Source organism: Buteo buteo, chromosome 11 (assembly GCF_964188355.1).
Source record: "Buteo buteo chromosome 11, bButBut1.hap1.1, whole genome shotgun sequence".
Classification (NCBI taxonomy): domain Eukaryota; kingdom Metazoa; phylum Chordata; class Aves; order Accipitriformes; family Accipitridae; genus Buteo; species Buteo buteo.
This window is the reverse complement of record NC_134181.1, coordinates 26,873,966-26,900,402: the sequence shown is the minus strand read 5'-3', so window position 1 is coordinate 26,900,402 and position 26,437 is coordinate 26,873,966. Positions and strand designations below refer to the sequence as shown.

The 26,437-nt window shown below is 51.8% G+C and overlaps 1 protein-coding gene and 1 long non-coding RNA gene across 12 annotated transcripts; both read left to right on the top strand.

The window, feature by feature from the left end:
- Positions 1-967: 967 nt before the first annotated feature.
- TPM3 (tropomyosin 3) lies at positions 968-20,684 on the top strand. 11 transcript variants are annotated; one of them, XM_075040962.1, is made up of 11 exons: positions 968-1,209; positions 1,567-1,692; positions 7,611-7,744; positions 8,595-8,712; positions 8,964-9,034; positions 9,837-9,912; positions 10,974-11,036; positions 11,199-11,268; positions 13,099-13,177; positions 15,106-15,169; positions 18,791-18,883. In XM_075040962.1, the coding sequence occupies exons 1-11, from the start codon at positions 1,096-1,098 to the stop codon at positions 18,866-18,868; spliced, it is 993 nt and encodes a 330-aa protein (XP_074897063.1). In that variant the 5' UTR covers positions 968-1,095; the 3' UTR covers positions 18,869-18,883. The 11 variants fall into 11 exon arrangements, with proteins under 11 accessions (XP_074897063.1, XP_074897059.1, XP_074897060.1 ...); XM_075040958.1 differs by lacking the exons at positions 9,837-9,912; positions 15,106-15,169; positions 18,791-18,883 and adding exons at positions 10,406-10,481; positions 13,856-14,413; XM_075040963.1 differs by lacking the exons at positions 968-1,209; positions 1,567-1,692; positions 9,837-9,912 and adding exons at positions 4,013-4,190; positions 10,406-10,481.
- A 351-nt stretch (positions 20,685-21,035) lies between these two features.
- Positions 21,036-24,469, top strand: LOC142037053 (uncharacterized). Its single transcript, XR_012652272.1, has 3 exons — positions 21,036-21,245; positions 22,365-22,490; positions 24,424-24,469. It is a non-coding gene; the product is annotated as an uncharacterized LOC142037053 (long non-coding RNA).
- Positions 24,470-26,437: the final 1,968 nt, after the last annotated feature.

The window sequence follows — 26,437 nt, the reverse complement described above, 5'->3', positions numbered from 1 at the left end:
GGCCCTGTGCCTACCACTGGCTCCGCTACCCTGGTGCATGGGGTTATTTATGGCTACCAGGGCATGGAGGTGCAGCGGCTGCTTGGGGCCTTTTGTGGGCACTGTCCCTTCTGCTGCCCTGCCTGGGGAGCGGGGAGCTGCCACCAGGGTTGGTCTCCGTCTTCTGGGTCCCTGGGTGCTGACCCCCTCAGGCCCTAAAATCTGTCCCTGGATGGGAGCAGTGGGTCTCCCCCGTGGGAGATCCCGACCTGGCTCGCAGGGCCAGTGGGACCTTGGAGCTGGCGCAAGGAGGCTGCTAATCCCCCAGCTGTGTAGGAAGTGCCACCGCTCTCCCTGAGAATTCCTCTCTGTGCCTGGGGAATTTGCTCCTCCAGCTGCCAACAGCATCTTCTGCCTCGCCGCCAAGCACCAGCACGGCTGGAGCCGGACTCTGGGCTCAGCGGACTCCCTGGGGGCTCTTCCCTGGGTGTCAGGCTCGGCTCCCCCTGCTGCTCCCTGCTGTGCCAAATAATTCAGGCCAGGGGCTGCTGCTAAGCCCCTGCTCTTAAAATAGCACTGGGCTGAGCTTGCCCTTTTCCATGCCACCCCCGGGGATGGGTAAATGTCAGCCCGGGGGCCACCAAAACATCCCAAGCCTGGTGGGGTGCAACCCAGGGGCGCTTCGCTGCCAGTGTTGCATGGACCCAGCTCAATGTCCCGAGCATGTCCCGAGGGAGTGCCGAGTGGGAGCATGGTGTCCCTGTGATGCTGGCCATGGTGTCCCATTGCATGGGGTGGGTGGGCAGCCAGGACAATGTGAGACCCCCCGCTTGCAGACCTGCCGCTGCTTTTTATAACTGCCCCAGCTGTCCTCATGAGCCCAAATAAGGCTGCGGCTGCCTGGACCCCCCCAGGGCAGACAATGGGTCCTTAGCACAGACTTTTTGGGAAGGTGGGGAGGCAGCTCGGCCCAAGAAAGGCAAAGCCCCCGCACCGGCCAGCAGGGCAGAGTTGATAAACCAGGCAGCGGGGCGGCAGGCAGCACTGCTGCTCTGCCTGCCCCTTGCCTGTCCTGCTGCCTACTGCCCCGCTGCCAGCGCCCGTGTCCCACCAAAGATGGAGGCCATCAAGAAGAAGATGCAGATGCTGAAGCTGGACAAGGAGAATGCCCTGGACCGGGCGGAGCAGGCAGAGGCTGAGCAGAAGCAGGCAGAGGAGCGGAGCAAGCAGGTAGGGGGGGTGGCAGAAGCCCCCAGTCCAGGAATGTTTGGGGGGATGGCTTCTCCCTGTGATGGACCACGCTGAGCCCAGACCCAACACAGACTGTGGCAAGGGGTACAAGGGTGTGAGATCTGCCACTGTCCCACAGCTCGGGGGCATCCTGAGAGCTGCCCAGGGCTCAGCCCCTGCCAGCTGGTGGCATGTGGGACAGAGATGGACACTGTGAGGCAGATGGGGATGGGGTGGGATGGGGCAGGAGGGATGTCGTGGGGCAGAGCTGAGCCTGGGATGGGGTAGGCAGGGCTCTCCTGCCGTGTGGGGGTCCAGAGGGGTGTCCACCTGCAGTGACTGCCGCTGCCCTTCCAGCTGGAGGACGAGCTCGCCGCCATGCAGAAGAAGCTGAAGGGGACAGAGGATGAGCTGGACAAATACTCCGAGGCCCTGAAAGATGCCCAGGAGAAGTTGGAGCTGGCAGAGAAGAAGGCGGCAGACGTATGTATGGGATGCAGGGTGGGAGCTGGGTTGGCTGCCCTCCCCTTGTCACCCTCCCGGTGGGACTGCAAGCCCTTCTCTGCAGCCTTGGGGATGCAGGAAGGTCCCTGTCAGTCTTGGTGCACTTCTGGCAAAGCTGTACATGTGTCTGGGAGCAGAGAGTGACCCCAGAAAGGACACACCCTGGGGGGCCACCCATGGCCATGCAGGGGACAGAGGGATGCTGGCAGGGGCTGGTCCCAGAGTCTTCTTGGGCAAGGATGTCCTGGGTAGCCTGGGAGCAGAGAGAGAGCACGCTTGGCAGCCAGGACCCCTGAAGCAGGACATGAGGACCCCAAGCTGAGGGCAGAGTGACAGCAGCTGGTGGCAGCCAGCAGTCCCTCAAGCACAGGACTCGGGGTCCATGCATCTCCCCAGGAAGCTCCGAGTCACAGTTGTTGGCAGAGGAGCCAGGCTCCAGAGGAGGAGGGAGCCCTTGTCTCCCCAGGCAGGCGGAGGCTGCGTGGGCAGCGTGACAACTGCACAGCCCAGCTATTGTTGGCTGCTGTTTCCAGGAAAACAATGGCATGATCGGTGCAGGGTTTCACTGGCCGGCTGCTCTCCCGGCCATCACGTGGCACAGCGTCTGGCCCCACTCATCACCTGCCGGGACCTGGCAGTCAGAGGGGCTGTCACCCCATGGGGCTGCGATGTTGCAGGGGTTGAGTGTCAGTGTGTGGGAGCCAGGAGAAAGTCCTCAGTTCCTCAACAGGCCCAGTTCTGATGTCCGACCCAGAGGCAAGAGCCTTCCCCTTCTGCTACACGACTGATGCCGGGCCATGGGGAAGCACTCCAAGCCCCGGCACAGCGCCTGGGCTGGCTCTTGCCTGGCTTTGAACTGGGGTCCAGGGTGTAATCAGGAACTCCCAAGCTCTCTCTGAGTACTGGGCGGTTCATCAACCCCGTGGCTTTGCTTGTGGCTTCCTGTCCCAGCCCCAGCCGAGTGTGCCGGCAGCGCCGGCCCTGCACTGGAACTCAGCATGTTCCAAGCATTGCAGAGCTCTGGGGAGCCCTTTCCCTTCCTCGCATGCTTCTTCCCTCCCTTCGCTCCCTGCTGGCATTCTCAGTCTCCCTGCTGTCACACCACATTGCTGAGGACCACATCCCCACTAGCTTCACGACTTGTTAATCCTTTTCTGTGCATTTGGAGCTCTCTTTTTCTGCCCACTACCTCCTAGGGTGGCTCTCGGGGCTCCCCTGGTTTCACACTGGCTCGGGGAGCGGTGGGAGGAGGGATTTCGCATCCCAGAGCGTTGGATGTGCAGAGCTGTATCCCAGCTCCTTCCAGCCAGCAGGAGCGCGCAGGGTCAGGCCCTTTTGGTTGCCAGCTCATCTCTGGGGGACATGCCAAGCCATTTGGCTGGCCAAGTGCGTGCCAGCCCTCTCTGACCTGGCAGACGCAACCCTGGGGCACGTGCCTGCCCGATTGGCGAGGTTTTTAGGAGGCGGCACAGGGGCAGCAGCCCAGTGCCCCTTTTCCTTCTGTTCATGTGCCTGAAGCACTGCCAAATGGGTTTAGTGGTGAGCGAGGGCAGTGACAGTTCTTGGTTGTGTTTTTATTGAGCTCTAAGTGGTCTCTGTGACCCTCGCCGCACAGAGGAACGTTGCTCTCAGCAGCGTTTTCTGCCCCAACTGAGACCGGAGAGTTTTAGCAACAGCTAAAGCTGTCGCAACAGTGGGTTTATGGAGGGGGAGCCTGGCACCAGCGCTCAGCACTGCAGCTCGGCGGTGCCAGCAAACGCCAGAGCCCTGTTGCGGGGGAGGAAGGTGGGAAGCATGATCTGCCGCAGGGCTGCAGGGTCTTGGGTCTGGCGGGCTGCGGGGGCTCGCCAGGGCAGGAACGTGTGTGGGGAGAGGCGGTACATGAGCTCAGCCCCCGGGAATGCGGCGGCCCGGCAGTGCCCGTATAAGGCCCGCGGGGCTGAGGGACAGGGCGGCCCCGGGGCTGCCCCAGCCCCATGGCGCTCCCGGGGCCGCACAGCCGCCGGACCGCGAGGGGTACATGCCCCGACGTGGGGCAGAACGCGAAGGCCCGCGTGGGGCAGGCTTCCAAGGACTGTGTGGGGGCAAGGCCCAGGCCCTCGGGCCCCTGTGGGGCAGGTCCCAGCGTACCCAGCCCACCGTGGGGCAGGTCCCGGTACCCCCTCTCCCGCCTGGGCCGCCCCGGTGTCCCCAGGCCGGGCGGTTGCTCTCCGTCTCCCCGGCAACGCGGGCGGGGGAAGTGACGTCACTTCCCGGGCGGTGGGGCCGGGGCGGCGGGTTCCGGTATTTCAGGGCGGGGCCGGCGCAGCGCGGATCCGCGGGACGGGACGGGACGGGGCGAGAGGATGGCGGGGGCCACCACCATCGAGGCGGTGAAGCGCAAGATCCAGGTGCTGCAGCAGCAGGCGGATGACGCCGAAGAGCGGGCCGACCGCCTGCAGCGGGAGGTGGAGGCCGAGCGCCGCAACCGCGAGCAGGTATCGCCGGTGCCGCGGGCCGGGCTGCCGTGTGGGTCGGCCCCGCCGGCGGCGGCCCCGTGGGGAGGGGGTACCCCGCAGCCGGCCGTGCCGACCACCCGGGGGTGGGGGGTAGAGCCGGGGCGGGTGGCCCTCCCGCGGGTCTGGCGGTGTCGAGGGCCGCTCCGGACAGCGCCGCGGGGCCTGGGGCTGCGGGAGCATCGGTGCGATCCCGGCCCGGGTCTCCGCGTTCCTGCGTGGCCTTAGCTCGCAGCGATGCGGGCCCCGCGCCGCTTGCCCTGGGGTCTGCTGGGGCCGGGGGTCCCTCCCCGCCGCGTGTCCCGTGGTAGCGGCGGCGGCTCTCGCTGGGGTCCCCTGGACCCCGGCCGTGGTGCCTCGGCCGGTGCTGAGGAGTGACTGGAGCTGGAGGGAGCCGGCGGATCGCTCTTTCATTGTTACCGGTCTCCCGAGCCAGCCCGGAGCTGAAAGTGACTGGTGGGAGCACCGGAGGCTGCTGGGGAGGGCGCCTGGTCCCTGGTTGGGTTCCCTGGCTGTCTGCTCGCTCCGAGCTGCTGGAGAGGAAGGGAGGAACCCGGCCATCTTGTCTGGCCCAGTGTTGCAAGCACAAAGGTGTGAGTAGCTTTGGCATGTACTGATAAAATGGAAGTGATCTCACTCGTGATGCTGCCGATGCAGGAGCTGAGTGGAAAACTCCCTAGGCTCTACATCCTGCCCAAATCCCAGCGAGCAGGGATCTCTGCTGCCTGGGGGAGGCAGCCCCCAAGACCGGCAGCCTTGTGAGAGCATGTTGGGGGCAGGCAGGGACTGGGTTGGGATCGCTTGGAGGGAAGGAAGGGGCAACCATGGCAGAATCTGAGCTGGCGAGTGCTCGCTCTGACAGCTCTGTCAGGCTGGGGAGGCAGGCAAGGCTGGCGATATTGTGGGGACGGCGGACAGCATGACAGAGAGCAGGTCCTCAAGGGTGACTGTCTCAGATCTGAGCATGGCTCTCTGCAAATTTGTGCAGTGACTTTGCTGATGAGTCTGTTCAAAACATGAAGCTGAGGCTTTTCCACCCACAGTGCCCAGGTCTGATGTCTGTGATGAGTGGTGTGGTGCTGCTGCTGTGGGACTGATCAGGCTTTGCTACTGAGGCTGATGGCAGAAGCTTCTGCTGTACAGTGGGATGAGGCCACTCCCAGACCTCATCTGGGCTCTTTCTTTGCAGCCACATAAGGAGTTCTCTTGCAATAGCGTTGTTGTCATGGGAACGTGTGTGTTTTTCCCAGCTTGCTGGAGCCTTGTGATAGGGGAGAGAACCAGTGCTCCCAGTGTAGTGGTGTCTTGTACTCGCCCTGTGGCCTGGCCCTTGGGTCCTGAGGAATGTTACTGTTAGATCTCTGTGGCCTGGGGAAGCGATGGTGAGCCTTGAAGGCTGAGGCGAGTTCTGTCCTTCGCTTACAGGGCTCCCAGTAGCTCCCTGACTCCAGGCTTCCTTTCTGAAGGAGGCACGGAGTAATGGGAATGTGCTGCTCGGCAGTGGGGCTGCCTGGAAGTGTCACCCCCATGCTCTGGGGAAGCCTGACGGCTTCAGCTGTATCCTGTGAGGAGAAGCAAAAAGCAAGGTGTAAGGACCCTTCTGCAGAGGGAGAGAGGCAGTTCCTTAAATGCAAGGGTGGTTTTTTGGGGTGGGTTAAGGCTGCCTGCAGGAAGTCAGGGCTAGATGGTGTGGTTCAGGGGGTCAGGAAACAGGCTTGCTGTGCTGGTGTGTCTCAGTCCCCTGGGAGAAGGAGGAGGCTCTCCACCTTGACAGCTTGTTGCCTCTTTAATAGGCAAAAGACATGTGTCAAGCAGTCTCCTTCCCAGTTCTGTTTAATATATCATTTTGTTCCTCTTCGAGCAGAGCACTTCCTTCTCTGGAGGAACATGCTGGCAGGGCTGGCTCTGTGGCAGCCTGCTGCAGCACTGCCTTGTTTGAGCATCAAAGTGTTGTGGGCTTCCCTGGTGTAGAGCAGGGCATGCCAGCGTGGGAGCTCCTCTTCAACTTGTGTTCTCACAACCTGGTCTTGAAACATGCTGGGGAGGGGGGGGACAGAAGAGGGGGTCGGGGTGGGGGGGGATGGACACCACCGAGCACCTTGCTGCCAACTGGGGCAGGGGGGAGAGCTCGGACAGCCGCTCCTGGGAACTGAAGGTGATTTGTGTTGGGCCCTGCTCTAACACTGGCTTCTTTCATCGCTCTGCTCCTCCCTCTTTGGGCATGGTTAGAAGCAGCATGTCCTTGCAGGCTGCTTTGTTATAAGTAGCAGGGATATTTCATATATGCCTGGCATGTGCCTGTGCCTAGATCTCTGTAGAAGATCACAGTGCTGCCCTGAAATGGCTGCAGCCCTGTCCATCTTTGTACTAGTGCAGTAATCCTGCTGGAGAGCAGGATTCTGGGTTCCCTCGGGGTGGCTCAGGTGGGGTGTTAGTGTCCCCAAAGTGTCTAGGCTTCCCCCCAGGCTCTGGTCAGGGTTGATGCAGATTGGGCTCATAAGCAGATACCTTGTGGTCTAGCAGTGGTGGGATAGCACTGCTGCTGTAACAGGCCTGGCTGGAGGGGGTGTGATGGCTTCTGATCTCTGCTGATTCATTAAAGCCTCGGTCACTTTTGTGGTCATGCTTCTGGCAAATGCATGGCGCCTGCAGGCTCTTGGCAATTTTACCAGCTCCTGGCATGTATGACTGAACTGAGGTGGCTGCCTCAAGACTGGATGAGGCTTTTGGTCTTTCTCTAGGTTATTAGTGAATTGCTGGGAGGAAGAAAGCCTAGAGCATAGCTGGCCCTCCAGGCTTGAGCTGCTGGGGTTGTGGGCACTACAGCAATCAGCTGAGCCCTGCCACTGCCCCAGGTCATGGCAGCGCTGTAGAAAGCCTAGCCTGCCAGCACCTTGACACAGCTTGGCAGACCTCTGAACCTGAAGCTGTTAATCTTTCTCATGTTGCTGATGAGAAGGCTTGGTTCAAGCAATGCTCATGTCCAGATCACATGAGTAAACTGACTTTGTGCTAAATGGTAGCTGTCAGAGCTCTGGTGTGGTGGATAAATAGGACTGTGATTGATGGCCTGGCAGGATTACAGCAGCTGCAGAGAAGGCCCATTAGCGTAAGTCATGTACTTAGTGTTTATGGCTTAAACTGTCATGTCAGCTCAAGCTGACAGGCGAGAAACCTGCAGGATGACTGCTGCATGGACAAAGCATGTGTGTGTGAAATGTCGTGGAGCTTAACGTGCGTGCAAGCGTATGGGAGTGCAGCCTGTGTAAGAAAGTGGATAAAGCACTCTGGCTTTGTTTTGGCTTCCCATGTGCTGCTGCTGACCTGAAGGCAGACTTCAGCTGCCCTGCACAGACTGCTAAATCTGCCACAGACTGAGTCACCCTCATCTGCTCCCTCTAGGCTGAGGCAGAAGTGGCATCTTTGAATCGTCGTATCCAGCTGGTAGAAGAAGAGTTAGACAGAGCCCAGGAGCGCCTTGCCACAGCTCTGCAGAAGCTGGAAGAGGCAGAGAAGGCTGCAGATGAAAGTGAAAGGTGAGCAAGGGCTGCTGCTCTCACTCCGTCAAACATCTCTGACGTGTTCCTGACTGAGGACCCAGTGCCATCAACCTCTTGGGCTTCCTAGGGGGTGGGAAGTATATACCACATCAAGGCTGGGTGTGGGAGTCGGTGCCCACTTATGCAGAGCAACTAAAACAATGCTGTTGGCCTTGAGTGAGTATCTTGGAACCTGAGGCTAAGGAGGGAGTAAGTGTTGTGTGGAATGTGTGCTACCATGCATTCCTGCCTCCAAGGGAGGAGAAATAAGTGAGTTCTGGGACACTGTTGACTTGTAAAGGTGGCTGCTGGTGGGGAAGCCTCTCTTCCTGCTGGCTCTGCCAGCATACTCCCTTCTGGCAGACATCCCCTGACCTGGCAGTGTGATTCAAGAGGGGAGCGGTCCACTTCCAGTTGGCTCATGTACTTCATCAATGCACATGCTGAAGTGAACAGCCTGACCCAGCTGATGACCTGCCATAAAGACAGACTTGGCTCTTCCTGCATTCCAGCCTGGAAAGTGCTTGGCTCGGCTGTGTGAAGTCCCTAAGACAGCCTGGCTTGTTCTTCTTGGCAGTACCACATTTCCCTTGGTCCAGGAGCCCAGTGAGCTACTGGAGTAATGCACCAAGGAACAGTTAATTCTGAGCAATCAAGGTTGCTGTATTTGCATCAGCCCAGTGGTGCCTGCCTTCCTGTGCAACCCTCTGCACTCAGAGGTGTGGTGGCTCATAAGGAAGCAATGTGGTCCTGCGGGGGCACTGTTAATGCTCTGAAAGTCATTATACTGCTGGCTTGTACAGGATTGTTTTATACATCTCCCCTCCCTGTGCTTTCTTTTTGGCAGAGGCATGAAAGTCATTGAAAACAGAGCTCTGAAGGATGAGGAGAAGATGGAACTGCAGGAGATCCAGCTCAAGGAAGCCAAGCACATTGCAGAGGAGGCAGACAGGAAGTATGAGGAGGTGAGACCCTTGGATGCTCTAGTACAGTTGACCCTGGCTGGGAGAGATGGCTCCTCTTCCTGCTGCTGACAGGGCTTTCCTCAGCAAACCTGGGAGAGAGCCTGGCTCTCAGCAGAGCTACCTCAGTGTTCCCCTTAGCCAAAAGACTCTGGCAGCTCCAGTGATGCCTGCAGGCATTCCCTTTACTGCCTTGCACAGCCTACAAGAACAGAATAATCTTCCTTCCTCTTAACTCTGATTCTCCCTTCCAGGTGGCTCGGAAACTGGTGATCATAGAAGGAGATCTGGAACGTACTGAAGAGAGAGCTGAGCTTGCAGAGTCGTGAGTAATCTGCTCACGTGTAACTGGCACATCTACTTTTGCATGGGAACTAACACAGCATTTCTAACCTTGTTACACAAGGCCTGAAGCACAGGGTGGGTTTAGATCCTCAGATGAAAGAGTTAGAAGTGCTCTCCTGCTCGGAACAGGATTAGGTCTACTGAGGATGTGGAGTTTGTGAAGATGTGATTTGCCTTGTAGTGGAGATATTCTGCCCCTTTGCATGGAGGGACTGCCTGGTTAGTGAGGCCGGAGATTCCTTCTCCACTCAGTATTCACCAGCACTGCTTTGTACTTATGGTCCCAAGATCCTTACATGTTGCTACGGGGCACATGAATGCACAGCGCTTGTCCTAAAGTGGCAGAGGCCTTGCAGGCTGGGACCTGAAGTGGCATGTGGGATGTCCAAGGGTAGAACTGTGGCTGACGTTGGTCTTTGGCCTCTTATTAAAATGTTTGCAGTAACCACTACAGACTTCTGCACTGCTGAGCAGCAAGCTGGACTTCCTCTGCTTGGAGCAGACACAAACTGTGGTGCTTGGGCTACTTTCACATGTCTGGATGCTTTAGCTGATTCTTGAGGAGCTGGTCAGGGCCTTTCTGTACTCTGGGCCTTGTCTAACAAAGTTAGTGTGTACGCAGCAGTAGCACCATGCTTCCTGCCCAGACTTGCATGTCATGACCATGACTTTTTTGTGTTTTTCTCCTACCCCCTTTTTTGCTCTGTGGTATTGTGCTATTGGTGCTCCTTTTGACCCTTGCCCCTACCTGGCTTGTGCCATCGTGTGACCATCACTAACAGTCGTTGCCGGGAGCTGCAGGAGCAGATCAGAGTGATGGACCAGAACTTGAAGTGTCTGTCTGTTGCTGAAGAAAAGGTACTAACCTTTCCCTTCTCGAACCATTAAACCAGAACTCTTGTGGTCATCTTGCTATGCTCCTTCCTCAGCTTAACTGCATCTTTCTCTCTCCTGGAATGTTCTGTCCTCTCTGCCCATAAACATTCTTGCCTGAGTGGTGGTGGCTGTCCATCTGTCTGTCAGAACAGCTTCACTCCTTACAGCAAACTAAACATGCGGACACAGATTTCTGCTGGACCTGGAGTCTTCAAGTAGAAATTGCATCTCAGCTGCTCAGCTCAGTGCCCTGCACATGTGCTGGCAGAATACTTAAAATATGAACTTGGAGGTGGGAAGGGAACTTGCTTTCCGCACAAGTGCCTCAAAGCAGGGTCCCATCCAGTCTGATAGCAGACCGTCTCCTAAGGAACTTCCTGGTCTTTCCTGCACATGGATTCACTTCTTGTCTCTCCTGTCTTTTCCTCCCACTTCTTTTCCTTTTTCTCCCCCTTTTCTTTACGAAACCCCACAGTAAATGTTCCGAGCTGGAAGAAGAGCTGAAGAATGTCACCAACAATCTCAAGTCTCTTGAGGCTCAGGCTGAGAAGGTAGGGCTGCTTGTCCAAGGGCCAGAAACATTTCTGTTTTGCTAGGAGGGTGTGTGACAGCAGAGCACCCACTGGGATGGAAATGACACAACTGCAGCCTTAAGCAAGCAAGGAGAACTGTGCTTGCTCATCCAAGGGAGCTAACGGATTTCAGTGCAGGGCTAATGTTGACTGTTGAAGCTGGGAGTGTGGAAGTCTGGCTGCCCTTCCCTGCCTTGGGGCAGACTCGATCAGCCAAGATGTTTATGCTGCTGGGACGAGAATTTTTCTGGGCCCAAGTTTGTGTTACGTGCATGGTGTGGGACTTGCTGCCTGACCCAGTTCTGTTGGACTAGGGTAGGGATGTGAACAGTTCCCAGTTGAAAGTTTCAGTGGGCATGTGCACTGCAGTGAGGAGTTTAAGTCCCCTTCTGTAGCTGTGGGCTCCCTGGAGTGGGAGGTACCTGGGGCTGCTGAGGGCTGATGATTGCTGACTCTTCTCCTTTTCCTCAGTACTCTCAAAAAGAGGATAAATATGAAGAAGAGATCAAGATCCTGACTGATAAACTCAAAGAGGTGAGTGACTGTGTTGGGATGGCCCAGCTGGGTGAACTGACCTCAGCTTGACTGGGGAGAGATGTGGACGGTGGGAGACTTCATGTCCTGAGGCTGATGCCTCTGTAGTCCTTTGCTGTATCCCAAAGCTATTGTACTAACTGGCTCACTTCTGTCTGGCAGGCGGAGACCCGTGCTGAATTTGCTGAACGGTCTGTAGCCAAGCTGGAGAAGACCATTGATGATTTGGAAGGTACATTCTGGGGATGGGAAGCCAAAGAATATGTGGTGAGGAGTGGGGAGCTGAGGAATGCTATCTCCCAGATAGCTGCAGAGTGGAGACACTGCTCTGCTCCTCAATACTCAGAGTATGACCTAACTTGGCCTCCAAGGTGAGGCTTGGTGCCTCTGGGCTCAAGAGTTGTGCCCCGTGTATCTACTCTGTGCAAACAGTTCCCTGGCTGCACTGTGGTAGGTCTCAAGCTCTTGATCCAAACACCTTGCTGTATCTGACTGATAGTGACAGATAGCATGGCTGGTGTATCTTGGTTGTGTTGTCCTCAAGAATGTAACTGGATTCCTATGCTCCAGCTTAACCAATTTTAAGGAATGGCATAGGAAAAAAAATGCCTGAACCCAACAGGAACTGGTTACAATAACATACTTGTGTGCAGAATCTCATGCACATGGCTGTCTGCTGCAGACAGTGTTGCTGCAAGTCAACCACAGTAGTCAGTGGGTCTTGAAACAACCCCCATGAAGACTCAGACTCCCCAGTGTCAGTCGTGGTTCAAGATGAAATCACCAGAAGCCCTGTCCATGCAGTGTGGTGGTCAGCCTGTGCCAAGGATGGGTTCCTTTCCTCCTCCTGTTCCTGGTTTCACAGTACTTCAGAGCACTCCTGAGGCCAGCCGTCGCAGAATCCTGCCTTTCCCCAAGACATGGAAGGCAAAAGTTCCAACTGTCTCCCTTAAATCTGGGGCTGTGGCCAGATTCTTCTGTGGATAGCTGTGCTTGGAGTGGTGGTGCTGGTAAACCAAAACTGTTGCAGGCCTCCTACCTCGACCACAGCATGTGCCTTTGTGGTCTTTTAGTGCCAGGTCTTGGCGATTCAAAGCCATTTCCTACTGCCTGAAATTACTTATGAGGTTTTTTTATCTAGAAATAGCAATGGTGTCAGCTGAGCTGTTCCAGAACCGCAGCCAAGCAGCAATCTGAGCCACCCCATGATCCAGGGCAAGCTTTTATTGCGAACTGCACAAACTCCTCCAAATCCCTGCATGCTCCCCTTGAAACACGTTGATCGAGAGTTGGCTCTAGTCTCCAGCCTTGCTGCTGAAGTGACCTAGTTTATGACAACTGACAAAGTTCTCTGGGCTCTGTCAAGTTGTTAACAACATTACCAGCTGTACTGTAGCCTAGGCAGCCAGAGCTGGGAGAAGTCTGTGCCAGCTCTGCGCAGTGCTCAAGGAGTGCATCAGGGCAAGTTTTAGGACTGCCTCCTCCCCTGAAGGTGGGTGATCTGCCTGTCTGCTCCATTATCTGATGGAAAACAGAGGTGTGGCCTGTCTGTTTGGCTTGTCCTGCCTAGCTGTGTACTACAGAATGGGAATTCCCTCTGCCCAGGGCTATTATGTGACTGACTTCTCCCAAGCTGTTTTTTGTATTGAGACTGAAGTTGAGAACAAAGCACCTCAATTGATCTATGCCTGCCTTAGAAGTAGCAAGCTTCTCCCTAAGTGGATGGAGTTGCCCTTCCCTGCTGCTCCTCCTGTTAGTGGTTCTTGCTGACCTAGCTGGGCAGCTTGTTCTCACAAGCTGATGCAGCTTGGGTTCTTGGCTCTGCTCCCCTTGGAGCTGGCTTGTAATCCTGGAAGGCACTTGCTGGTCAGACTGTCCTCAGGCTGTTGGAACCCTCCTGTTCATTGTCGGGAACTAATATGGAGTTGTGATGGCTCCACATCTAACTTCATTTTCTTCTGTTCATGAGTCCCATACTGCTTTTCCTGCCCCAGGGTGTTGGAAGAACTCCTCTGCCTTCCCTCATTGTTTCCCTTTTGTTCTCCTCCTAAACATCTTCTAGATGAGCTCTATGCCCAGAAACTGAAGTACAAAGCAATTAGTGAGGAACTGGACCACGCCTTGAATGACATGACTTCCATGTAAATATGAGCTGGCTGGTGTTTGCCTCTTGCTTCAGCAGGCTAGACCGCCAGAGCTTGCTTGGTTTGCTGTGATTTTCATAGTTGGAGAATCAATGGCACTGTGTTGTCTAGGTTACTTCTACAGATCTCTGCCTCGAGGATTGTGGAGGCTTCCCTGCAGCATGCTGTAGTCTAACTCTAGGTCCTTGTGATCTGCATGTGTAACACTAAGTGCTGTGCTGGCCTGAAAGGGTTCTGACTTGAACTCTATGAGTGCAATTCCCAGTCCCACTGGGAAAGGCTTCGTAAGGTAATGTGGCTTAGTTTTCTGCTGGAGCCACTGGGCCATGGTCTCGGGTTTCCTCCTGGAAGAGGCTGTGGATAGCACTTGAGTGGATTCCTTAAGAATTGCCCTAACACGCTTTAGATGGGCTGGATCATGAACTGATCTGTGGAAGTAGCTGAACTCGTATGTTTATGCAACTTTGCTACTGGGCTTTTTGTTCAGATTTGTGGTGGGTTCTGCTAACAGCTGCTCCACACAGTCCTTACCACTAACCAAGGAGAGACCAGGTACTTGCACTGCGGAGGAAGAGCCTTAACACTAGTGTCTGAAAGCTCCCTAAGCAAAGTTTGCTGTGCACAAACACTTAAGCTTCTCTTAAAAAAATTAGTGTCTCCTTCTGTCTCATGCAGATAAGTCTTGTGATTCCAAACTCCACTTTGGATTTGCCTCTCTGCTTGGTGGCTTGTTCTGCATCTGCACCCTGCATTCATGCTCTCGTCATCTTGCTCTGAATTCCAGTACCTTTTTCCAGTTACTGTGCACAGGGCATCCCTGGGAAAGAGTGCTGTAAAGACACTGAAGCTTGACAGCAGCAGCAGCCCCCCAGTTATGCTGCACTTGCTCCTAAACAAAGCTCCCTCTGTTTGACCCGATGTGCCAGACACTGCTGTGCTCTAAGGGGCTGCCCTTTCAATGTCTGGGTGTAGCTGGGAGTATGTTGTTCTCATCTGCATATCTTGTGTAGAGCCATAAAGCTCCTTTTGTATTTCTCTTGCCTCTTGCTTGAGCATGATGTCACCTTTTTTAAGGAAAACAATTCTTGTATAAATCGAATGGAACGGCTGGTGCTTTTGAGAAATGAGTTTCTAGTGACCACTTGCTGCTTTAGAGTAACTGTTCCAATGTTGCCTTGAAACCAGTGTAACCATCATCACCCATGCTGGAATACAGTCTTCATTAATATGCTGGATTTTTCCCTTTGGGTGTCTTATTGGCTCACAGATGTGAATTGCAGCTCTGCAAATGGTGCCTTAGTGGGCAGCATGTTCTGTAGGGTCAAATGGGAGGCTGGGGTTTGTAGCAGGAAGTCCTTGAGCTGTGCCTGCTTCATTCAGCCTGGCTAAAGACACTCCTCACACCTGCCTGCTCTGTAGTGTTCACTGGCATTGGTTGCCAAATGCTGGCTTGCAGTGGGAAGTCACCACACCTGATAGTCACTAGGTCACTGGCAGGGTGTAAAAGCTAATAAATATCAAGTGAGCTCTGGCTGGTTTCCAGTTGGACAGGACTGGTTGGGTGTGAGGTGCTGCCTGTGTTGGGGGGGGGGGGGGGTGTATGGCCCCTTGCTTCAGGAATGGGAATGCACTGCAGCAGGGCTGTGGGCATCTAAGCCAGGGAATCTCTGTGTTGCAGAGTCCTTCTCTCCCCATGCAGGGGTTGAGGGTGATGGGATCTTCCTGGGAGTGTGGCATGGAGCTTTACACTGAGCACTGCAGCTGGCAGCAGACTGCAAACACTTGACATGTGCCACTGCTGATCTGAGTCTGTTGCTAGTCGCTCTGGTATCATAAACACTGATCAGCCTCTCGTAACTGTATGTGCTGCCTTGTGGTGGCTTGTCAAATACTTTTTCCTTTCTGGATTGGTTCATCTGCCACAGTGCCCGAAGAGCCCTTCATGAACAGAGTTTTGACGAAATGGGACACCTCCCGTGGTTTCCTCAGGTTTGTGTCACTCCATTCTCCGCACAAATGGCACTAGCAGTAAAGATAGTCCAGACACGCTGAACGGCCCTAGCCTGTTTTCACTCTTGTCTTCTGTGTCAGGGCTGTCCACTGTCTGCTGGGTCTGGGTGATGAAGGAGGGAGCATTCCCACAAGGAATTTTAAAGGGTAATAGCCTGGAAAGATCTGGCAGATGGTGGTCTGACTCTTCTGGGGTATGGGGCAATAACTGTGCCCTGTAAACACAAAGCAAGAACCCATAACTCCTCAGTAATCAAACCTGCAGCTGGAGTAGGGGGTCTAGATCCTGCAGGAGGGGCAAGGTTTCTGTCACAAGTGTTCAGATGTGTGGAGGCTTCCAGCCCAGTGCTCAGTTGCCAGCTCTTACCATGTGGGAGGTGGTACCTTGCCCTTATGAAATGGCCTCCCTCCTCATGGGGAGGTCCTGTCAGCTGTGGGTTTATTACTGGCTCACACTGTGTGGAGCTGGTTGCTGTGCTGTTGCACAGTGGTGTTGCAAGTGATGTTATCGAAGGCTGGGCTGTGGCAGGCCCTTTCCCTGCTTGTTCTAATGGAACTCCATGCTGCAGGGTGGGTGGGTGATGCAACTTCTGCCCTGGGAGGTTTTGAGAGGCTTCTGGTCTGGCTGGATTGCTAGGCTTGTGCAGGCCGGTTACTGTTAGCTGGGCTGTTGACTCAGGATTGCTGCAAATGCAGATTAGCTGACCAGAAGGCCCAGGTCCTGGAGTTCTGGTTGCAAGGATGGCTGGTAAGGCTGCCCTGCAGGCTGGGTGGAGAAGGGAGCAGGCCAAACACTGGAGCTAGCCCCAGCAGACCTGGGCAAGTGTTCCATGTTGAGGAGCTGTTCCTGAAGTCTAGGAAGGGGCATGCCAATTACTTCAGTCAATCTGTCCCCTCATGTGGGTAGATCATCAAGTCCCCATCCATAAGCAGTACTGCTTGCTTGAAGGCAGCGAGCTGTTGCACCAGACTACAGCCATTAGTACTTCTGACAGCAGTTCACTCCTATCCTTTGCTACTCTGGAGACCCAGGACCAGCCCTGATCACCTGGGGCTGGAGACTGGCATCAGGGTACCCAGACTGCTTGCTCAGAGCCAGCATGGAGGCCAGAGAGCGAGTCCGTAGCAGCAGTGGTAGCTGATGTTGCAAGGTAGGCTCTGATGTAGGCCAGGATGGGGTGTACCTGTCCCCCATACCACAACTTCCCTCAACTTCTAGTTAGATTGTGGTGGGACAGAAATTGTTGGCTTCTCTGGCTGTTGCTTGGTCCCTTGAAGGCTGTAAAGGGACAATCAATCAACTTTACTACCCTCTGTCCTGCACAGTGAGGTGCAGCTAGAGCAGGTGCTGAGGGCTGAGAGGAGCTGAGGGTAGTTGGGTGAAGGTGAGCTTTCTTCCTTGCATGTGGCTGTCACAATGGAGGGACTGGGCTGAGACTCCCTGGAGAGGGGGACATGCTTTGGCTGCTCCATGTGAACAGCTTGACTTGGTGTGTCCTGGATCTTACCTGGCCAGGTCTTGTTCAAGAGCAAAATATTCCTAGGTTGAAAGCAATGAGGAATGGTGTAGATCCCCTTCAGAGGGTGCCCTAGATTACTAGGGGTGTTGCAGTACAAGGTTTTGAGAAGGCTAAGGCCAGCAAGAATTGCTGTGCTTTATGCTTGCTCGTCACGCAGAGGCAGCATGCTGTATGTATTGCTACAGTTTGCGATGATTAGTTCTGCCAGGCTGGAAGCTGTTGTGTAAGGATTTTTCACTGCCTGGAATTCCCCCAAATTCAGGAATTGGAGTTGTCAGGCTGGGAGGACCCTGCCTGTGTAGAGATGGGCAGAGACAGATGCTGAACCTGTTCTCTGCAGTGGCTGGTTCTGGCTGACAGGCTGCAGCCCCAAGAGGTGACCTCTTCCTGGGAGAGGATCCGGCTGGTTCTCCCGTTCCCTGGAGCTGCTGATGAACACATGTGCTTGGTACCAGCCTTGGGGACAAGCATGGCTGCTAGGGCCTTGTGAGGCTGTAAGGACAGGGACTGAGTGGGAGGTGAAGGCTGTCAGATGCAGTGGCAGTTTGTGCCCTGCTCATTTAGTTGTTCTGGGGCAGATGTAAAATAGGAGCCTGTGCTCCATAACTTCCTCTGTCCTGTACCTGAAGCAGATACTGCCTTCAGTCCTTGTCTAGATGTGGTGGGTTGTTAGTGTGGCACAAAGGCATGTCCTTGGAGGGGTGTCCTCCAGGTCAGGTATGAGATGCTGTCATTCTCAGTTCTTCTGGTGTCCCTGTCCTACTGTTAAAACCCCATCAATCCCTCTGCTGTGTGATGTGACTCACTCTGGAAGGTGCTTCTGGTTCAGCTGTGGTAGGACTGCTTTCTGCACAGTGCTCCACAGGCTTAAAGTACATCCTAAGTCTCGCTCCTTACCTGGGTACAGCCCAGTCCAGCCTGCAGGCTCATCTTCTGGTGTTCTTCTCTTCCTTTCTTTGCCTTCGCAAGCCCTTGGAAGCACTTCCATTTCTGCCCGCACTTGGTTTTCTCTGTGATCATCCTGAGCTGAAAAGCAAGTTAGAGTAAGACAAACCTTTGTTCTCCCTGGCTTCATCTGTGTAATAGCCTAGACTTGATCCTCAGAGGCAAGTGTTATGGAGACAGCTTATTTGATGTGCTCATCTTGGTACTCTACTAACCTTCCCTTTCTCTCTTTTTCTCTCTTCCTCTTGTTTCCCCTAATCCTGTTGCTGCTGCAGAGCGCCTGTACAGCCAGCTTGAGAAAAACCGCCTGCTCTCTAATGAGCTGAAGTTAACGCTGCATGATCTGTGTGACTGAGAAGGGGGCCCACTAATACCATTAAACAAGCTTATTGCGACCACCAATGCTGTGGACCACAGTGAAATCTGATCATTCTTAAGACTGGCAGACTTGCAAATTTTATGCAATTGCTGCTATTTAATGGGGCACTGGAATTTATCCTCTAATTTATTTAAGAGTTGGTTGTTGGTTTGTTTTTTTATAAAGGTAACCTCTGTTCTTGGTGAAGTAACTCTCAGACTTGGCTGTTTTTTGAGCAGTCTTGTTCACTTGTCCAGGGGGTCCTGCCTGGCTCCTCCATGGAACCAGAATGGCTGCACCCACCAAGAGAGGGGTGGGGTGAAGTTAGGCTTATGTCTGCTAAAAGATGCCTGTCAAGTGCTATGACTTAATTTACTGTTAGCTGAATGACTGTAGGATTTCCTGCTGCATGGAATGATGGCTTCTAACAATAAATGACTGACCTTGTGGTCTGTAAGACACTGCATACCTGTAGTATTTTCCTATATGGTTGAGTCCTAGAAGGTTTGGGGGAAGCAGTCATTCCTGGGGCCTGACCCCAGTGCAGCTGCAGAGCCCCAGAACAGGTTGTGAAAGCTCATGGGCATCTTGAAAGCAAGTCCCAAAATCCACAGCATGAGGCTGTGTCTTGAGTGCCTGCAGGCACAAATCTCTAAATGCTGCAGTTGCTAGTGCTCTAGGAAGGCTGCTTCTTGCTCTGTGCACAGTTTCTGACCCTGGGGAGGTTGGGGAGTGGCTTTGAGAAATTGCCTGTATCTAAAGGACATCTTTCTACAGCCTGTCTGTCCTGTGTCCCAGCGTGCGGATCTCTTCAGTGATAAGGGTGGGCTCACCTTTGGAGTAAAGCCTACCTAGAGCACTAGTTGCTGATCTGAGCTCTCCTCCTGGCTTAAGGAACATGTGAGAATTGACAGTGCAGCTGCCTGTAGTCTCGGGCAGAGTTGTAGCACCCTTGCTCCTACTTGCTCCCTGCCTGCCCTTCACTGAAAACAGCCTTTTCCCTGCTGTTCTTGAGGCATGGTTGTCTGCTTCCTGCTGCTAGGTAGTTACGGTCTTGGTGACCAGCTTGGCATCTCTGTCCTGTGCTTGGGGGATGAGGGCCACAACCAGCTGTAATTCCAGGGGGTGATTTCTAAGTGTGTTTTACCTCCACGTTGCTCTTGGGTGCCTTGCTGGGCACAGGGGTCTGCTGTCTGGAAGTGTTGAAGGCCTGGGGCTAGCTACAGTCAGAGGCACCTGCATGCAAAACACGGCCTAGAGCACTGGGTAAAAGTACATCGTGACTGTGCCGACTGGGAGCACCGGCAATGCGAGAGGCAAGGGCTACAAATGAGCCAGGTAACTTCAGAGCTTCTAGCTGCACCCAGCCAGGCACCCCCACTCTAAGGACTTGCTGTGGCAGCGTGCTGGGAAGGGGCTAGTGCAAGCTTTCTTTGGCGAAGGTTTCTCTGTTGTCTGAAGCTGACTTATAACTCTTGCTTCCTGCCAGATAAACTGAAATCCACCAAAGAGGAGCATCTCTGCACGCAAAGAATGCTGGACCAGACCCTGCTAGACCTGAACGAGATGTAATGGATCCCTGCTACTGCCTCTGACACATGATGCCTGGGGGGGGCAGCCCAGCTGCTGCTGACCTCTAACCCTTGGGGACCAGAGTTTACTTTCTGTTGCCAACTTGACCAAACAACAAATCTTGTCCTTCGCCTCAGGGTTAAAGGCCATCAGGTTGGGCAGAGCTTCAAACAGCATTATTAAGGGAAATAAACAATGCAATAATGTTTGGGGAGCATGTTTGAGATGTATACATTTTGTAACTACCTTTTTTTGTAGCAACCATTGTAAACATTCCAAATAACTTGTGAGAGGCTGGTGAGCTATACTTCAAAGCTCTTGGCTTTAAAATTGGGTATTAACCTTCTGTTAATCAGCTCTGGACCACCCTGCTTTGGCAGGGGAGGAAGGAGGGTGTGTTGGTTCTGGCTGTGGCCACTGAATCAAAGTAGGTGGGCTAGGGATGGCAGCCTATTGGGAAGTCTTCCTTTCCAGGAGCTGTTTGCCAAAAGAGCAGTTCAGTTTCTCAGCTTTAAGATAACTCTGTGTTGTGGAGACGCAACTTGGGTGAGACTTTTTTTTTTTTAAAGCCAAGCCTGTTATCTGAACAATTGAACCTTTGCAGGGGTTGTTCCCCCCCCCCCCCCTTGCCACTGTTGGCCACTCCCTTTCCTGGTAGGCTTAGAGAAGCCATGGCCCCTCTAACCCATTGCTACACAGGGGTTGAATTTGCCTTCACTAAGTGCTGATGCACCAAGCTTTATCGCTCATTGCTGGGTTACACTTAACAGCTTAAGTACAACAGCCTTGCTTTCTTGGAGAAGTTTTTTTTGCCTACCCTGAGGGAGGGAACCAAGGCCTTCCCTCCTGGCCAGGAGTGCTCTTAGTGTCTTAATAAGGTACAAGCCATCTTGCTGTGCATTGCTGATGTGTAGTTGTTGTGAGGCGTGAGTGTGGAGATGTGTCAAGCTCGCGGTGTGTAGCTTGTGGTTTGAGCATGCTGCTTGGTTGTAGCAGTTCTAGGGGCCAATCTGGAGAAAAGGAACCCTATCAAAGTGTTTTGATACTAAATTGAAAAATTGTCTTACTGTCTTTTGAAATAAAAACCAATCCCTCCACACTGCTGTCTGGCTGCAGAGCTTTATTGTGGGTGAGCCGCCTTGTTTGGGCCTGTGGGGGATGAGGGTGGGTCTGAAGACCAGGGCCTGTACCCGTCCTTCAGGGAGGAGACGGGGGGGGGGGGCGGGAATGTAAGGCCAGGCTCGCCTGCTTCCTCCCGGACCCAGAGCGCAAAAGCGGGCCGGCGGGGGTGAGCCCTCCCCGTTTTACCTCAGCCTTTCAGCCGGAGCCGCTGCTTCCCCGGGGCGCGTGCGCGGTAGCCCCCGCCGCGAACCGGATAGGCGGCAGCGCAGGCGGCGAGGCACGCGCTGCGCCTGGGCGGGAGCGAGGAGGACTCGCGCATGCGCAGGGCGGCGGGATGCCGCAAGGCGGGAAGGGCGCTCAGCTCTCAGCGCCGCTGCGGCTGCGGTCTGACAGGACGAGGAGGACTTGGCTGTCTGCTCTCCTCTTCTTCCTCCTCTTCTTGGTGGCGCCTGCCTTCGCCTTTTAGCTACACGTGCCCAAAGTGTTGCTGTCCTTCAGCCGGGAGCTCTGGGTTCCCTGAGGGGGGCTTTTGCTCCTGGTGAGTGGGTAGTGGTATGGGGAAGCAGGGCCCGTTGCTCCTGGTGAAAAAGGGAGTGGTGTTGAGGGGACAAAAAAAGGCTATGGGGAGTGTTGAGGAGGTGGGAACCCTCTGGTAACAGGGCTAGAGAAAGAAGGGACTAAGGGAGGATATATGGAGGAGGGGTCAGTGGTTTGTTTTCCTGGGCTAGAGAAAGGTTTGGAGAGCACAAGGGGCTGTCCTGGAAAAAAAAAGCAAACCCCTGATCTTCCTGTGGGGTGGTGGGAATGGTTGTGTTGTGTGCTTGCAAGACAGAAGGCTCTCATTTAGAAGCACTGTAGTCTAAGGAGTCTCTGCAATCTGGCAGGGAGCGGGTGACCGAGGGCATGTTGTCCATCTGCTGGCACTTAGCTGTGGGATGCCAGTTTGTGTAGTCAGAGCAGGGTTGGTTTGTTTTCTGGGCTCTTATTGTTGGCTGGTCTCAACATCAAAACTTGGAGAAGAGGGACCATCAACTGTTGGCCTATGCACCTTTGGAACTTGATAGGTGAGCTGTTGTGAGCAAGCTCTGCACAGCACTGAGAAAATGCATTGAAGCAGGTTATTACAGGAATAAATACGAAAAAAGGGTATGTTTTAATGACAATATAAACCTGCATTTATTTAAGCACTCTGCCACTTTTTGGTTTTAAGCCCATTTAAGTATACATCTGTGAGCAGAGGGGAAACGTTTTCCTGTCTTTTATTCAGGCCTTCCTCACATTATGATACAGTCCCTGTTGAGCCCATTTATAAGGATAGTGCAATTCGTTCCCAAAAAAGCTTTGGTGTTTGCTCAGTCTTCACAAGCCAGAAAGTTAAGCAGTGTTGTGACGGCTGAGGAACATGGTAGGTAGAAAAGTAAAAATTCATAGAATGGAGGATTGTACACATAGATGTAAATTTTTAGAAAGAAGAACAATTTCATTATTCTGTTGAAAAAGCTATGGTTTGTGACAGCATATTATTCAGGCTCTCTGGGACAGGAAGCCACCTATTTGTTCTTTATTATTTTTACTTGTACTAGCTTTTCACAACTTTTGAAGCCAGTATGAGCTTGTAGATGCTGAATTAAGGATTATTTTTTCTCTCTTGTGACAGGCCATTTACTTCGTTGTGATGTCATTGTTGATATGATAGACAGTATTGAAATTATTTCCTGCACTTGAGAACTCTATGTGGACAATTATCACCTGGAGTTGGCTGTGAGAGCTCTGGGCATTGAAGGTATTACTTGTGATATAAGCTCTTCTGCTATAATTCCAAAATTGTAACTCATCCTCCTGAGAAAGAAATGCTTCTTGTTTTCTTCATATTTAAAGGGAAAGGAGGTTCGGGTTTACTATGTCAGTTAGCCAGAATCCATGAGTTTTAGTCTCTGTGTGAATTCTCCTTTCTGTAGATGATTATCAGTTTCCTGTAATTTGTCAAGTGACCTTTTTGCAGAACTAGAACTTCCCGTTGAACATTATGAGCTTGAACTTCATGACCAAGTTATTGTGCCTGGTGGGTCTGACCTTCTTCCAGTGGCCTGGAGGTGAAGACAGCCACTGTGAGAGCAGTGCAGTTGAGACAGAGCAATCTTGTCTTTGTTCGTGAGAGTGTCCTTCTAAATAGAGTTCCACCTAGATCTTATGTCCCGATACATGACCGTCCTCTTTCCCAAGTATGGCCAACCTGATTTGTAGTAAAAGAGACTGTGAGTAAAAGAGATTGTAGAGGCAAACAGGAAATTTTGGGGTCTGATTCTGAGTTTCTCTGAGTGCTTTAACTTCTCAGAGTAGTTCCTTGGGCTCTTTGAGGGCCTCCATATTCTCTTTTAATAAAATGAAAATTGTGAAAGAATTCCTCTACAAGAACAAAGATATTCACATGTAAGCTGCATCTGGTCTTCCTAATTGCACTATCTATGTTGTAGAAGCTGGATTTTTAGGTAATAAGAAAATGAAAGCTTGATTGTAAAGCTCTTACATTTCTTTTTTTTTTTTTTTGGATCAGGAACATACTTCTTTAAAATATAATTGCATCCATTATGTTGGCAGTGGGCATCTAAATTTTAAAGCAAAAGTAGACTGCATCTTTTCAAGTGCACTGATTTGAAAATTGAAGTTGGCTTTTCTCTGTTTGATGGGCTGCTCTCTAAATCAGAGTAATTAACTAAACTAAAGATTAACAACAGAGAATGGGCCTTGGAGCTTGGAAAGTGTGTGTCATGATTGCCTTTGTGCCACTTTTGTGCTGCTTGCTGAACTATTTTTGTTGCAGAGTGTTTGGATCCAAGAATTAGTTTTTACGTGATACTGGGTACTTAGGAGGATGAATAATGAGAGCCTTTCTGCTTTAGTCACTAACTCCTATCCAGAAAAGTTTCACAGTGACCATAAGTGTTGGCTGCCTCATGGCTGTCCTTCTCCATTTTGCACTGGAGTCTGTTTATTGGCAGCAGAAAGATGTCTCTAACAGAAATTAGCATCACTGGCACTTTCATTGCGCTAGGACAAAGTGTAATGCAAACTTCAGGTTTCCAAGCCAATTTAGGAGAGCTTCTGTTATTAATCTGCAATTAATAACTTTTGATAATAGAGTTACGTTTCTTAATGAAAAATGTGTTACCACCATTAGTTACTGTTGATGGTTCTTGGGAGCAAACCACATGTTTTATTTCAGGTTTCACTGTCTACCCAGGAGACAGGTGGATACTGGAAGTGAAGCAAGAGTGTGATTACTGTAGAAGTTTATGACACAGACAGTACTAAAGTGTATTTATCTGATGCGAATGTGTGTTTAGTTAAAAATGCGCAGCTGCCAAAGGGAGTGCCATGATGAATTGTGTTACAGATATTTAGCACTATTAAGGAAACGAGAGAGAGAGAAGGAAATTAACCCTTGCTGTGTTATCTCAGTCTCTCCCTCAGTCTCTCTCACACACATTTCTATTCACATTTCATCCATACCAATCTTCTTACTGTGTTACAAACCTCTACAGAAATGCGCAGTTCTGTGAGTGTTCGTGGAAAGTGCGTCAGGTTTTCCTTGGAAGGAGACAAAATTTTCACTGATCTCTGGCAATTTGCAGAACCTGAGCATAACTCACTGTTTTTCTAAGGCGTATTTTGAAGAGCTCCTGTCATCTTGTAATAAGTCTTACCATATACTTCAGGTCCTGAAAGATGGCATCACAGGGATAAAAGCTGAACTGTTTTCTGTTCTTCTACAGGTAAGAGGCAAAGGTGGTAGTAATTTTCTTCAGATTTTTTTTTTCTAGTCCCTCAGGTCATATAATAATACTCTTGTTCACACCTATGTGAAAGGAACTGCTTTGTGGTTCAAGTTATGCCATATTTCTCCTGCAAGAGCAAGTTACTCTCTGCAAGGTTTTTGTAGACAGCCTTCTGCAGTTTCTACAGTTGTGAGCAGTCCAAGAGGCAAATCCGACTCCCTCAGAAATGTGAGAAACCAGGCACTTTGATAGAAAAGCTGGGAAAAAATGAATTACAGCAGTGACTTGAACTTTCTGCTCTGGTGTCAGAGCAGCAGCAGCTCTTACCTGAGCTGCATGCAGCATGGCTTGTTCTTACCTAGACCATGTGCAGGTCCATGGCACACTTGCTCTTTGCCAGGTAGCGTTCCTGCAAACAATTTCCAGACAAAGTTTTGGAATGAGGGTGTTCCAGGGACCATTCTCCATAGGTGAATTGGATGTAGTTTTTGAAGTTGATGAGTTTCAAAGCAGAAGCAAGTTATTGCATGGCAACTGGCCTCAGCACCTGGAAATGTAAAATGAATGTGTTCAGGAACTAATATAAACGTAGCCACAGAATCGTCTCTAATTTTATACAGAGCAAAATATTTTGGAGGCAATCCAACGTGTTACAGCGACGTTTTGATTACCTCAAAAAAGAAGCAACTGGTTTCAGATATGTGTTTTTTAAGCTTGTATTCTAAGCAATCAGTACAAATCATCTTTGCGGGATTTCAGACCTGTTCAGGCTTTAAGTGTCTAGTTCTGTTACCTGTCAGTGCTAATGGTTAAAAGTGCAAGCTTTCTCCTTCTGATGGTAAGCTACTTTGCTTGAAAGATTACTTCCTTTTTTTTCCCTTTTTTTAGGGTGGCTCTGAGGCTTATTTCCCCATACTAGTCAGCCATGAGCAGGAGGTGAAGATTTACCTTCTCATCAAGCTGTCACCTTCTTTCCTTGCATTTCCACACCATCCCGTGGAAGTCTTGTATCGATATAAACTTCAGATGAAGTAGACTACGGATAGAAACATGATGAAGGCCTTGGTGAGAGAGCCTCTTCCAGAAGAAAAGTTAGTTAAAACATCTAGCCAGTAGGGGCTCAGTGAGAATCCTGAGCACTGAATGGGCCAAAATGCTCTCATTTTCCTTCTTTAGACTTGTAACAATTCTACTCTCATACTGCTCTTTGTTTAGCTCCCTCCAGCAAACCCTGTTTTTTGGTGATAGAGTCATGTACTCTTTTCCTTTCTCCAGAGATGCCATGCTCCTATCCTCAGGTGTTCTTTCCCCCCCATGCTTTACCTCTATCTTCCTCTCTCATATCTTTTTGTTGCCTGGTGCTTTGGTTACATGCCTGTATTCCCAGGTCATTTGCTGTTCTCACTTGGCTGTGCATCATTAAAGTTCACTGGATTTTTGAACTGTTGACAGTGTTGTCTAAATGTAAGAAGAGGCAACAGAGATGCATTTTTTCCTTGTTCTTTCACAAGCTTTGGTCCTTAGTTACCTGGGGTAAATGGTCTCCCCGTGTCTTGGCTGGGAAAATGGAGTTTATTTGGTTTTACTTGAGTTGTACAATAAGTCTATGTGTTTTTCATTTTACTTCTGACAGTCCATTGTGAGACATAATAGAAGTTTGAAAAGTACTTTGAGAGCCTCAGCTGAAAAAGTTACAGGAGTGCTGCTGCTAATTTTGGTTGGATTTTTGTCTGGTTTTTTTTATATTGTTACTCCACAGCTAAGCTAGTACTGCTCGCTTTGTTACAGGAAATAATCCTATGGTGAATTATGTGGACTGAGCCCAGTGAAGATTTTCTTATGTCAGATCAATGTAGTTGCCTACCAATGATCAACAAAGTTTATTTGAGCAATGGCTTTTGGGCTTTTCAGTAGAATGTCTCCATTCTTTAAATTTAACTTCTTTGTAATAGAC

Excerpts from the sequence above, each read along its gene's own strand:
- TPM3 (XM_075040962.1), top strand. The coding sequence starts at position 1,096 with ATGGAGGCCATCAAGAAGAAGATGCAGATGCTGAAGCTGGACAAGGAG. Across the intron at positions 1,210-1,566 it reads CAGAGGAGCGGAGCAAGCAG|CTGGAGGACGAGCTCGCCGC; the intron begins GTAGGGGGGGTG and ends CTGCCCTTCCAG. Across the intron at positions 15,170-18,790 it reads ACCTCCCGTGGTTTCCTCAG|CCTGTCTGTCCTGTGTCCCA; the intron begins GTTTGTGTCACT and ends ATCTTTCTACAG.